Here is a 13,653-nt window from a genome sequence, read left to right as displayed (position 1 = left end):
GCCAGTGCATGTGGATGCGGTGATGTATCTTTTTACAACACTACCGCATCCACATGGACATTGGCAACTACTGGATGCGGTAGTGTTGTAAAAAGATACATCAGTGCTGTTCAAAGATAAGTACGTTATCATTAAGACATTATCACCAGTCACAACAATTGCAGCTGAGACAATACTATGCCCACTGCCCTGATGTGAAGCCAGAGCTTCGCCAGATTGTGTTTCTGACCGCTGTTTTTTGTCCCTAAACTTCATGCAATATTTGAAAGTCTAGACCCACGAATTTCCTGGTCTGGCAAAGCGCTGTACGAAGCGCAGGTGAATGGGTCGTGAGTCAGCGGGGAGCTGCAGGTGTGGTGCAGCGCTTCAAAAGCAAAGTGCGAGGCAGCTGAGAGGGGCAGCGTGGCTCGGAGAAGGAAGGCGGCAGTGCTTGGCCATATTGGGTTTCCAACCCCAATGTCAGTCCCCAAAAAATTATGCATTGTCGGGCATCTGGGCCCGACAAATGACAGGGTCTGGCGAAACAATGGAGGGCGGGGCATCAGATAGAGCTAATATCATTCACATCATGATTCAGGGATGATAACTTCAAGAATTAGTGTTTCATCACGCACCCCACGCTACCGCTACAGGCAAATTCCACTCGCTGACCATGCCAAGCTCGCATCAGTAAAGGATCAGAGCTTCTCAGAGCTTTGTCAGCAGTGACCTATGTAAATGCAATGTCCCGCTTCAGAAGGTCCAGACTGGTGTTGACAAACAAGCGAGCCCTCTAAACCTGTTCAACCAATAGCTACTTCGTGCCATGGCATACAAAAGTATCTCCAAGATCTGGCAAACACGAGTTTTCTGCATGACATGCATAGCGTCCAGTGCTTTGTCAGGCAGTTTGCTTTGTGGGTCTGTTTCCCCTAAAATGCATCTGTTTCCCCTAAAGTGCACGATTACTTGGGGCAAAAGTGGGGGTCAGAACCCCCCATTCCGGCAAAGCACTCAGAGCATCATGCCGCGAACCCCCCTGCTCGATACTGTGCGCCTGTTGATATCACACAATGCAACGCTCACACCCTCTCGGTACCGGCGCATCTGTTGCAGCGCTTCTATACCTGAACAGTTTCTACGCTTGGACAAGTGGCGTCAGATTTAATCCATCAACAACTCCGAGTAATCGGGTTCAGACAGGGATAACTGTTTTTTTATTTTCTGATGTCGTCATCCGCCGAGTCCATGATGCGTATACACGAGTCCATGGATGCAGCATGCATCCACAGATACCGTGGTCTAGACAACGAATGGGCAAGTCGCCGTGCATTGCGTCACGTTTCCTACCTCTTCATAAAGCTTGATCCGGGAATGAGATGAGACAAATTGCGATTTTTGGTACCTAAGGGTACCTCGGAGCGGTTGCTCAAATGCGCACTTGTCGTCTAGGCTGCGGTCTACACATGCAATGACGCGCATGCATTTCGCTATAAAGAAACCCCTTGCCAGAATCGGTGCCAGAGACAACCAATCGCTGCATCTGGGTCTTTAGCTTCTATGGTGCCCGGAGTTCTATTCAATGACGGTCCAGGGCCTTTAGGGTCTATGGCCGTTGCTGATCTTACCTTCACTGCACAGAAGCACAAGCAGACGCTTGTCTCCCAGGTCGTTTAGGAAAAAGGACGGAAATACAACGAAGAAATCTGGACAACGACAGCAGGACACGAAAACACAACAAACCTCCATCGTTGGAAACAAACACTGGCTGATCTTCATGATGAATGATCTGGGATGATGACGGCATACTCATCAAGCAAAGCATTATCTGCACTATCACACAACAGTAGGATACTGTAGGATAGTCCTAGGCTTTAGGCTACAACAGGGACACAACACAAAGTCACGAGTCACACCGTTTCTTGATGCAGTCCTCAGTCCACCAGTAAAGCAGGCGCTTATCGCCCTCCTTGCTGGGGCGAACCGCACCAAATGGTTGCTCCTCAAACGCTTGCAGGCGGCGGTCTGGAAGCAGAACATTCTGGAAGAGCTCCTTGAGAGAGTCCAGTGCGTGCCCCGCAACCTCGCGCCCACCCTTCTGCTTGGCGACCCAGCCGATCAAAGTGTCTAGCGCCGCGATGTTGGCGACCGCGCTCTCCTCGACCAGCAGCGTGGCAGCCGCCACTTTGTCGCGCGATGTTCCTGATTGGCGAACCTACACAGATGTACTGGGTGTCGAGGCCTGCTGTTTCGGCGAAGCTCACGTGGTTCGTGCCATCTACTGTGCCAAGCACTGAATGGGTTCTTTTGTCAGCAGGGTACGTAGAGCGTTAAAAAGCCTAAATATGCTGGGCGTGTTGTCCTCAAGCTGGTACAGATGATTCTCGCTGCATCAGAGGTGTTGTGACAAGCCTACCGCTGCAATATGTGCGCAGAGAAGTTATCTCAGTGTATCGGAACAGACAACGTTTGAATGACTTTTCAGAAAGTTTCAAAAAAAATTCCTGAAAAGTCACTCAAAGGCCGTCTGTTCAGATATACAAGTGTGCCTTGGCATTGAAACCGCTGAATAAACTAATTGAAGGGTGTCGCAGTCACAGCAAGACTCCAGTCTTGCCCTTTTTGATCTTTGTACAGGCAACAAGGTGACATGGCAGCGGGCGTCAGTCTCAACTTCTCAACAGTGTAGTTCTGACAGGGATAACTGTATTTTGGTGGTTGTTATCATCACTCGCCCGCCGCTGGGCCTCATTGCGCTTCCTTGTCAATGCCGTGCAATCCGTGTCCTCTGGAACAGCCAGACAGGTGATCCCAAAAGCCTCGAGTGAAGACACCTGGCACATATATAACGTATGCTAACATATGCCACTCAGCATCAGTCATTCTCAGTCATTGATGGCCTCCAGCACCTGAAAAGGACCAGCAGCAACTTGTCCACCAACACCAGAAGGCAAAGGCACACCTGCTGAAGCCATTGTGCATCGGCTGGGTTGCCCTGGACAGCTTCTTTTCAAACGCGGCGGCCTCAGCTTCCATCAAGCGCTCAGCGACCTTGGTCTTAGTCTCGATCATCGCATCATCAGCTGCTGCGGGTGTCGCTGTAATAGGCTCCAGGGCAGCAGCTGCTTCGTACCAGAGGTGCGAGTCCTCGGACCCCAACAGCGACTTTGCTGATGCTGAACCTGAATAAGCACTTTCTATGTGGACAGCTGCTGCGAATGTGATATGTGTGAACATGATGTGGCCTGATTGGGACAATGCAGCTTTTGAGCTTCACGCATATCTGCTGAACATGCCGTCCATCCACGCCATTGACAGGTAGTTATCAATACAGTTGATGTCCCACGGACGACCTGGCTCTCGTCCTGTGGATGAACAGAGGCAACCCTGGGGTCGATGTGCAGTTGGGTCCATGCCTGCACTCCACGCGCAAGCACTCCACAAACAGTACAGTGAACACACCTGGACGTACTCCAATACCCTCGTTCCATGTGCGTTCCTTGATTGCTGTCTCCAGCTCAGGGTCGAGCTTTGGCTGCCACTGCGGCTGAACGGCGGGCACATCCTCCGCTTGAGGTTTGAACTTGTTTTGAGAGCGCTTCTTTTAAACGGATCAGTTTTGAGTACTTCTTTGTCTTCTCCCAGTCGCTGCTTCGCTTTCTCTGGCCTGAAGTCGTCGAACCCCGCCGCCAGTAGCACCACCTAATCCAAGTTCTGAGGCAAATGCTGCGACCTCACTGGCTAAGTCCTCACCTTCTTTGGCGATGGTGCTGTCATTTCCCTTTTTCCTTCTCTTCATTTTGATTTCTCCTGCTTATTGTTCGACATCGCGACCTGGGCAGCTTGCGAACCGCAAGCTGCCAGATGTTTGCTTACTGGGCCATAACTAAAACACAAAGCGCAAAGATGCGTAGGGTAGCCACGCAGAGATTACATTCTGTGCCTGTATGGGCGACGACAAAGATGAAGCCTCTCATTGAAGGTTGCTATCCTAAATGATCTATCGATACTCAGCTATCAGGAATGAAGACAACCCAAGCAATGCCAAAGCCTGTCTATCCTGGACGTACTTTATTACCGAAGATGAAATACGCGTTGAGCGATTGTTTGCTTCGACCTGTATGACCTAAAGACTCTCCAGTTCATAGGAGACATCCAAGACCTCGACAGATCCTCAACTTCAAACCGGTACTGAATTGAGCTTTGACTGAAGTTAGGAGTGCAAGCAACATGGCTGACGAACTCAAGGTGCGCATTCACAAATGCACTCGTTGCTGGTGACGTTGGGTGTGCAGCATGCAATGTCTTTTCGGAAGTCTTAGCTCTCGGTACCTAGGAGCCCCCCGCTTGCTTCTGTACCTGAGGCCTGGCGCATCGTTCTCATCATTGGAATGATATGTTGCTTTTGAGCCTCGACTTTCTGCGCTATTGACATGTTCCTGCTCGGTGTTGATAATCTTTGACCCGCGTTTCTCGAAGCTTCGAGACAAGTACATATGCTTCTGTTCCCTTTGGTTGTCATCTCGCTCCGTCGGAAACGACCATTGTCGTTACATTTTCTCGAATTCGTTGCTGCAGGCTCAGGGCAATGCTGCTTTTTCGGCCGGGAACTTCCAAGAAGCCATTGGGTTTTTCACTCAAGCCATCCAGCTCGACCCTGAAAACCACGTGCTTTACAGCAACAGATCGGCCTGCCAGGTGCGTATCTTCGTGATCTCAGGAAAATACCTCTGCTTTTCGACTGAGGTCACCAGCTCCAATGAGGGATGCCGCTTGTTTTCTGTGGCACATGGGAAACCCTGCGCAAGTTCATGCGCAGGTCTACCTCGTTTCTATGGTTCGTGAGTTCAAAACTCGTCCACGTGATTTGTTTTTAATTACTATTTTCTGTCTTTGCGCTCTTCACAATCATCGAGCACTCGACGTTTGGCTGAAATGTCGTTTGTGCAGCTAAGCTTGACGAGGGTACCCATCCCTTGCACCAGAACGGCGTGGCAAACGTGATGCAAGGGACATGCATTTGCAGCGCGAGAGAGTAGCGATTGTGTGCAGGGTGCCTCATGAGAACTTGCTGCTTTCTGCCCTGTCATGGTTCACTGGGAATTCATGGTGGTGATCATGTGTAATTGCACAACACCACCGCATGATAGTATCTATCAACACACGTGATGAAATCATTTAGGGGAGTGGATCGTATACTGCCAGAGCTATGCTGGGTGACTTTGAACCTATAGGTAATAGGTCAGAGCCCGTAGACCCAGACCATCTGCCTGCAGTCCTGACGTAAAGTTTCCAAATTTTCCCTGGGATGCACTCACCTCTTTTTTGAGTGCAGGCCAGCTTAAAAGAGTTCTCACAGGCTTTGGAAGATGCGCAAAAGACAGTGGCGCTGAAGCCGGACTGGTCCAAGGGCTACTCGCGGCTCGGCAGCGCACTGTACGGGCTGCAGAAGTGGGATGAGTGCGTGGAGGCGTACAAGAAAGGGCTAGAAGTGGAGCCTGGCAATAAACTGCTCCAGGATGGGCTTCGGGATGCAGAAGCTGCTCGATCGAAGCCAGCAGGGGGAGGTGCGTCTGCATGTTCAGTGGGCGCATGATGATGTATTGATGATGATGCCATACCGGCGCTCTCTTCAAGTTTTGGCTCGTGCGAGCGGCACGTGTCTATGACAGGCTGGCCTGCTCGGAGCGCCGACGTTCATTGGGCTGTATTGTTTCGAATATGATTGCTTGGATGCTTCGTGGCTACTTTCTGCCGTTGTCTACTTAATGTAATTGATGATGTATATTGTTGGAACACTACCGCATCCACATGGCGCATGCTACAATTTAGTCTTCTGGCATCACAACCGCATGCATACGGATGTTGGCAGATCCAATGCGACTTGGGAAATATGGCTGTCACAGGTTAGCTGCCAATGACAGGGTCGTGTAGTCAGTGTATCACATCGACGTGTATCTATCTCATAGCGAAGCACCAGAGAACATGCCAAACACATCATCACTCTCGTCACTTGCAGAAGAACACAACTGAACTGTGGACCATGTGCCTGGGAATGGTGACGTGCCCGCGTTCTTAGAATGATGCTAGAGCGCGTTGTTTTAACGTCCTCTGATCAATTGTTGTCTAGTATCGGTATGCAGCGCATGTGACCCCCACCACTGGTCTCCGCCTGAAAGTAACATGGACTGGTGATTTGCAGGCATGAGTGGCCTCTTTGGTCCAGAATTTCTGAGCAAATTGGCAATGAATCCCGAAACCCGTGGATTCCTTGCGCAGCCGGACTTCCTGCAGATGATTCAGACGCTTGGCAACAACCCTTCCATGATGACCAGCTATCTAGGAGACCCTCGCTTCCAGAAGGCATTGCAGGTCCGAATCTGCCGTGTTTTCATGAATTGAAACCGAGGTGAATTATTGGGGATTGCTACGTGACACGAAGGGGCCATGAGGGGCTCTTTGACCATTCACGACGAATGAAAGCCTAACGTGCTCATTCTTGGGTGCAGGTTGGCATGGGTCTCAACATGCAGATGCCAGGTGCTGACTTCAACATGTCTGGGGATGACGAGGCTGAAGTATCATCGGAGAAGGCCCGAGCTGCCCCTGCATCCCCCGCACCACCCCCACCCACACCACCCCGCGAACCGGAGCCTGACTCAGACGAGCAGAAGGCGATCAAGGTGCGCTTAGTTGGGCTGCATTTCCTCAGAGTCTCATGATCACGTGGACGAGAAATCCCATTGCAAAACTTCGCAGACCTGCTCAGGGTGTGTAGTTGAAAGTGTCGGCCCATGTACGGGGAGATATGCACCTCCCGGGTAAGCAAAATCAGTGGCTTGCTAGAATGGAGTTCAACCCCCATTTCATCCCCTGAATATTTGCATTTCCAGCCATCACAATCCGCAAATTACAGGGTCTGACTAAATGGAGAGCTACATGCAAGGCCCGATGCACACAACTGACATGAAGAATACAACCCCGCCTCGTGCCTGCAGGAGAAGGAAGCAGGCAATGCCGCATACAAAAAGAAGGACTTTGCAACCGCGATCAAGCACTACGACGCAGCCATCGCGCTCAATGACCGTGACATCAGTTTCATCACAAACCGCGCAGCAGTGCACTTTGAGCAGGGCAACTATGACGAGGCAATCAAGGACTGCGAGCTGGCAGTGGAGCGAGGCCGGGAGGTCCGTGCGGACTTTAAGCTTATAGCCAAGGCGTTGACGCGGCACGGGAGCTGCCTGCTAAAAATGGATCGGCTCGAGGAGGCGATCAAAATGTTCAACCGGGCTCTCACGGAACACCGGAACCCTGACACGCTCAAGCTGGTCCAAAGCACGGAGAAGCTTCTCAAAGAACGTCAGGTGCGGAGACAGACACACCCCTCATGATGCCGTGCTGTTGTACGGCAGGCGCTGCAAAATGAAGCAAGAGGACGTGCTTGCTGATGGCTCTTGCTTTGCTTGTTCCATGAGCGACGCGGAATGTCTCACCAATGGTGAGTCACCCTGTGCCACACAATCCTTGCAACAAGGGTGTATTCGCACTGCTAGCACGTGTGAACCGCACATATCACGACATGCGCTGTTTTGTTGAAACGCATTGCCGGGAGATACTCAGCACAAGTGTCAACCATAGCATCCGTTATTCCGGGGACAGGGCTGACGTGGGTGAGATGGGCTTGCAGGCATTGGCATACGTTGACTTGGCTCTCGCTGAGAAGGCAAAGGAAGAAGGAAACGCAGCTTTCAAGGCAGGCGACTTCCCAAAGGCAATCGCCGATTACACTGAAGCGCTCAATCGTGGCCCGGCTGATAAGTGGGACGAGGCGTACAAAGTCTACTCCAACCGCGCAGCCTGCTATACCAAACTTGGGGCCCTGCTGGATGGTGTGTTCTTAGTGTCGGTCCATCTCCTGTATCATCTATGATAAGTTGGGAGGGCAAACCGACCCAAATGCAGCTTGAGTTTGGGTGCTGCTGTCATGCACCATGAAGCATGTTCGCTTTGACACACGTTCACAACAAGTATAGTTACGACAAATGCCGAGAAGTGTATCGAGCTTGTGCCTAACGCACGGCTTTTGTTTTCGCCTCATTCCGTACCCAACTCACCCAAGCAAATCATGGAATATCTGGCACAGTTGATGGCGTCCGCTGAGTGACATGCACCCGGAAAAATCCTTGGCCTAGTGGAGCGTCAGACTGACGGCAGCCATCAGCAATGCAGGAGAGAAGGACGCGGACAAGTGCATTGAGCTGGCGCCCGACTTTGCCAAGGGCTACTCGCGCAAAGGCCTGGTGTTGTTCTTCAAGAAGGAGTACGAAAAGGCGATGGAGGTGTACGAGCAGGGGCTACTGCGAGACCCGGATAGCCAGGAGCTCAAGGATGGTGTGATTCGTTGCCAGCAGAGCATTGCAAAGTTCCTTCGCGGTGAGGCGTCGGAGGACGAGATGGCAGAGCGCCGAAACAAGGCTATGAGCGATCCGGACATCCAAATGATCCTCTCGGACCCAGTCGTCACTCAGGTATGCCTCTGTGTGTCTACTGTGTTGCCAATTTTGCAATCCTTATGTCGTTCGGGTGCACCGTCGCCATGCCAACAAATGATCGCCTCCACGTTTATATAGAGAAAATATGTTGAATATTCGGGTATGTATGTGAGACAAATACACAAAATTGATGTCACGCTGTCGGAACACTCGCCAATTTGCTTGTGGTTTAATGGTATGCGTTCGCATGTTGGTGGCTCATGATGTAAACCACATCTACTCCCAGCCCATTGCATGCTCACACGAACTATGATCTGTGTGCCTGTTTTTTTCTACTCCACTGACTTGCAATGCAGATTGTACATGAATTGACACCCTGGCTGCTAAGATGTCCCTAGCTTTTGTTTTCAACGCTCCAGGTACCCTGCTGACCCAAAAAGTCATTCAATTTTGGCACACCCGATGGCATTTATCGTGGAGTGCTCACCCAAAACAGCCCTGATGATGTTTTGGATGTCCGTTTTGGATGTCCAGCTTAGTTCGCTAGGGTTTTGATTGTAGATAAGGAACAAACAGGGCTGTCTGTCTGTTCAGGTGTTGAAGGAGATGCAAGAGAACCCGCGTGCTGCCAACAAGCACTTGCAAAACCCCGCCATCGCCATGAAACTGCAAAAGCTCATGGCGGCCGGGATCATTCAGATGCGATGAGGCAGCCGTTGTGTGGCAGCCTTGCAATGAACAAGGGATAGCCCCATCATATTTAAGCACATGCTTCTGTTCAGTGTTTCGCCAGGATGGGTTTCAACCTCCAATTCTGTACCGAGAATTCGTGTATTTTCGGGCAGCTGGGCCCAAAAACTAGAGGGCCTGGCAAAGCATTGCTTCGGTGCATGTCTCCTTGCAGCCTAGGATCATGTGAATTATCATGTATGTGCACCTGTGCGTGGAACACGTTGATACGTAAACGACTTGGTTCTTGGAAGTTCACGTGGAACTTCGTGGGTATAGGTTCGACACAGTTGTAATGTTGCAGATAGGTACTGTCTCCCACATGGATGTGTGCGTTTTTACCATGAGTTCATTTTTTACATACGAGTACAAAGTAGTGATGTCTTGCGTACGCTTGCCAGTCAACATCTCGAGATAGGTTGCTGCAGTCTTCGACTATTTGGGTTGGGGTTGTAGATTCGACTATGGTGGTATGGTGCGGGATAGGTTTTAGTTCGGGACGCGTATAACCAACTCAAGAAGCAGGTCGTCGAGGAGGATTACCATTGTTTTTCATGTAAGGGTTGTGTGTGTTTGGCCAGACCACGGCTTTGTTGTTACAAGCGACAGGGCTGGCAAAACAGGAAAAAAACACAGAAACTAACACTGAAAACAATGACACAAACAAAGACAAAACACACAAGAAAACCAGCAACCTAAGCCACGCCGGGATCTTCCTGCGGTGCATCACACCCTGCATGGAAGTCCGAGCCGACGTTCACGGCGATACGAGAGAGGGACTTGTAGTACATGCGCGCGTTGCCCTTGCACAAAGCACAGCTGAGCTCCCGACGGACGCCACGTACGAAGGCAGCCTTGGACACCCGGTTCCCCCCCCCTGCCGCCAAGTCGCCAAGCTCCGAAAGGAAACGCGAGGCGGCGGAGCCCATGCGGCCAAACGACTCCACGGCGAGTGGGATGAAGTCGTAAGCGGAGCCCTCCCCAAACTCCGCGAAGGCTCGTTGCTTCCGCAGCTCCGCATTCGCTGCCGCGGATCCGGCAACCTCTGCGGCATCGCGAACAAACGACGCGGCCACCGGGTGCGTAACAACGCAGTCCATGACGCGGACGCGGCCGTCAGGCCAGACAGTCAAAATATCCCCGCGATAAAGACCAGCAGCCCCATGCGCCCCCGCAGCTGCAAGGCTGCTGTATTGCGGTTCCACGCTAAACGCGCAGCCCGCACGGTTTTACCAGCTAGTCTGAATGCACCTTTCGTTGTGCTGGACCCATCGACTCCAATCACCATCCATTAAACAGCTTCGATAAATACAGTTGAAAGTGATTACAGGCAATCACCTTGCGTCACCAACCATCTTTGGCCTGCAGGAAAACGCCTTTGCTGTGAGACAGGTCTCACCATAGTTGTGCCAACGTAGGTCACAGTGCAAAGCGCCTTGACTGCGATTATTAGCACGGTAAGCGGACAGCATTCCAGAGACAGCACGAAAAACATACGTATGTGTGGAACGACATCACGCCGTACGGCAATGCAACGATTTGGGCCATGTTTATCGCGAAATTTGGTCATCCCAGTGATCATACAGCAAACTGAAATGTCCAGAAAGCATCTACGACATTAAACATTCACAATCACACATCCATTCGTCTGGACGAGGCTCAAAGGGCTGTCCTTGGCTCCAAGGTCTGCCTATCGGCTCTGACGAGGAAATGTTATGAAGTAGACACGCCAGCCCAAAGCAGGCGGCGTTGACAACAAGCGAGACCACTGGACCCGCGCCTGAATGCAGTGATGCAGCATTACCCAAAGGAGGTCGCAACTATGGAGATTTACGGAACGCTGGTGACGAGGAAATGGTGACTCACCTGTGCACACCATGAGTGGGCAACCCCACAGTTTTCATTAGTTGCCTTGCCTGCCTGGTCACTCCAGTGACTGAAGGTGTGGTGAAAGTGCTATGCTCCCTTTTCTTTTTTTTGACGAAGCTTCTTATACAGGATGCTTCACACCTGTGTTGCTTTGCATGTAGGAAGTCGCGTGCCGTTCTGGTCAGTGTGTGCTGAAGTACGACAGGTCAACTGCAGGCTGAGTCCCAGGACATACATGCAGACGCTGCGCTCTGTTTGCAAACATACGATAAAAATGGTACGTTTTGTTGTGTGAGCACCATTATGCGCTGCACTATACCTTCCAAGCTCGAGTTGGCTGGTGACTTGTCATTGAGGCTCAGGGTGGTTCATTGGTGGCGAGCCTAGGGATTTGGCGAGTTTTAATTACAAACAGTGGATGATTCAGAACTATTTTTTGTTGTTGAAAAGAAGCCGCAAACGCCAGATGCTGGAATATGCGACGGAAGAGAACTGGCACGTAAATGCTGCGCGACGATGTGCATGCACAAGGCCATGCATCGGCCCCACTCGGCTGGTAGCCAACACTGCACCATGTTATTATGGGATTATCATAATATCAGCTGATTGTTTTTCATATAGTTCATTGCTGGCAGGGCTCGACGCTCCCCATGTTGTTATCGGCTATGATGATCCAGCCGTATTTACTGTTTACAGCACCGTTCGAAGGATAGCTTACGTCAGGCTTCCTCTGTATGCAGGCGCATATTTCAAACCGCTCAATAGTGAACATTTTTTATCCTTGGTGGTGGCTGTTCGTTTTTTGCACAGCATGTGGAGGGGAAGATGAGGTCATCGAGGACCTTACTGATGGCCTCAAGGAGAGCCCAGAGCAGCGGGCCTCACAAGCCTTGCGCTCTAGCGTTCCACATGTTAAATTAAGAGGGAAATGAATGATATGCTTGGAAGGGGCACAGCCATGGTGTTGTGCATAGATGGCCATTGCATGGTCCCAAGGATCAGAGTTCTCAGTGCGCGCTCAGCACTGCTGGTAATGGTCATGAATGCAAGCCAGAGCTGGCCCACATAATTTCTGACCGTCATGAACTTGCGATGGTAGGCATTAAGGTTGCAATGGTAGGCATTAAGGTGCTGCCTTTTCATCAGGGGTGCACCAAGGATAAGAACGAGCACTGCTAGCCGGAAGTAACACAATGGGTGACAGCCAACTCGATAGACATTGCTGAGGGTGGCCTCAAATGCATGAAATGATGATATTTTTCACAGTATTGCTGAATGGACTATCCACTTGACTTTTGTGCTCTCAGCATGCCACATGTACACAGCAGCAGAAGTTGACGCTCTTTGAAGTGGTTTTTGCCATTTTCAGAGCCTGAGAGCTTGCAGCAAGCACTCACTGGCCAATCACCTTGTGCAGCATGCGGGGTTTGTGCACTCGCAGTCGATCCCTGTCCCCCTCCAACCTATTCCGTTCTCGGTCAAGTGCTGGGCTGTCTGCCCTCGCTCAAATATGACCAGGGCTTCTGCAAAACGGGTTAGTTAGGTTTACCTCATATTTGTCCCAAGAATATACGAATTTCTGAGCATCTGGACCCGAGAATTCAGAGGGTCTGGCGAAGCACTGAATATGACGCCTTCGGAGCAGTTTCAACGACCTCAAAATGTACCTGGGACAGAACTTGACGTGCGCATTGGCGCAACGAGTAATTGAGATACAAGGCCAGATCTGCCATGTCTATTGGCATACACTGCCATACTCCCAAACGGTTCCAAAGACATGTTGGCTTTGATTGGCGTGGCGTGATCGATGCAGTAACGCTTGCCGATCACATCAGCTAGCTTGTCACACTCACTTAGTAGGTCAATTTAGGTTAATGCTTAACCAATCATATGCAATGAGGACAGGAGCTTGTTATCAAGGCCTAGTAAAACTTGACTTTGGGAAAGAGGGCAACACCCAGAATGTTTCGCCAAAGGAAGGGAATGGCTTTTTCATGATCAGCGAGGCCACGACAACGTTGCCCAGCCTACATGCAACTTACCAACAGCGTGTGCAGGCATCACAGACCGGGCAGAGGTCCCCAGCCTGGCCCCACTGACGCTGGAACACTCGAGAACAGTCCCCGGCGGCGACCATCTGAAGCTAGTCGTCGGCGGATTTGCTCCTATTGGACCAGGGACGGCGATAACCGCAGTGCGTTGCCGCCCCCTTCCTCAGTGGGTACCGGGCGCCAGGTTCTGTCGAACCAAGCCCGCGTCTCCAAACTCGTGAACATCCCCGAGGAAGCAAGTGAGGAGGAGGCCCTGCTGGACCTGCCGCAAGGCAGTGCCAGCCAGGAGGACCAGGCCAGTCCAAGCAGGGATGGCTCAGAGGCAAGCTCCAGCCATGGCGGCCGGGACCGTGGCGTACATGCTGACGGGGAGCAAAGCGGAGAGGGAACGATGTGGAGTTCCCTTCTAAGGAAAGCAGCGGGGGAGCCTTGTCGTGGCGCAGCTGTGGTAGTGGTTCGACCCCACAGGGAGTTGGCGGCGTTGCAGTCATGCTCTTGGAAGCCCGGGCCTCCAAAGAAAGTGGAGTTGC

General features: G+C 51.4%; 1 protein-coding gene and 2 non-coding genes across 3 annotated transcripts; 1 reads left to right on the top strand and 2 right to left on the bottom strand.

Annotated features, from left to right (window-relative positions):
* Positions 1–1,130: 1,130 nt before the first annotated feature.
* On the bottom strand, positions 1,131–1,224 carry LOC149810565 (small nucleolar RNA R38). The gene has a single exon (XR_016429157.1). It is a non-coding gene; the product is annotated as a small nucleolar RNA R38 (small nucleolar RNA).
* A 1,411-nt stretch (positions 1,225–2,635) lies between these two features.
* On the bottom strand, positions 2,636–2,718 carry LOC149810564 (small nucleolar RNA R38). The gene has a single exon (XR_016429156.1). It is a non-coding gene; the product is annotated as a small nucleolar RNA R38 (small nucleolar RNA).
* Positions 2,719–4,209: 1,491 nt separating this feature from the next.
* On the top strand, positions 4,210–9,182 carry LOC149810563 (hsp70-Hsp90 organizing protein 3-like). Its single transcript, XM_089994203.1, has 9 exons — positions 4,210–4,227; positions 4,558–4,677; positions 5,315–5,546; positions 6,182–6,351; positions 6,489–6,662; positions 6,978–7,346; positions 7,670–7,871; positions 8,212–8,510; positions 9,069–9,182. The coding sequence occupies exons 1-9, from the start codon at positions 4,210–4,212 to the stop codon at positions 9,180–9,182; spliced, it is 1,698 nt and encodes a 565-aa protein (XP_089850329.1).
* Positions 9,183–13,653: the final 4,471 nt, after the last annotated feature.

The sequence above is a fragment of the Nuphar pumila genome, unplaced genomic scaffold (assembly GCF_984573655.1).
Source record: "Nuphar pumila unplaced genomic scaffold, dmNupPumi1.hap1.1 HAP1_SCAFFOLD_292, whole genome shotgun sequence".
Taxonomy (NCBI): Eukaryota; Viridiplantae; Streptophyta; class Magnoliopsida; order Nymphaeales; family Nymphaeaceae; genus Nuphar; species Nuphar pumila.
This window is presented reverse-complemented; position numbering and strand designations above follow the sequence as displayed.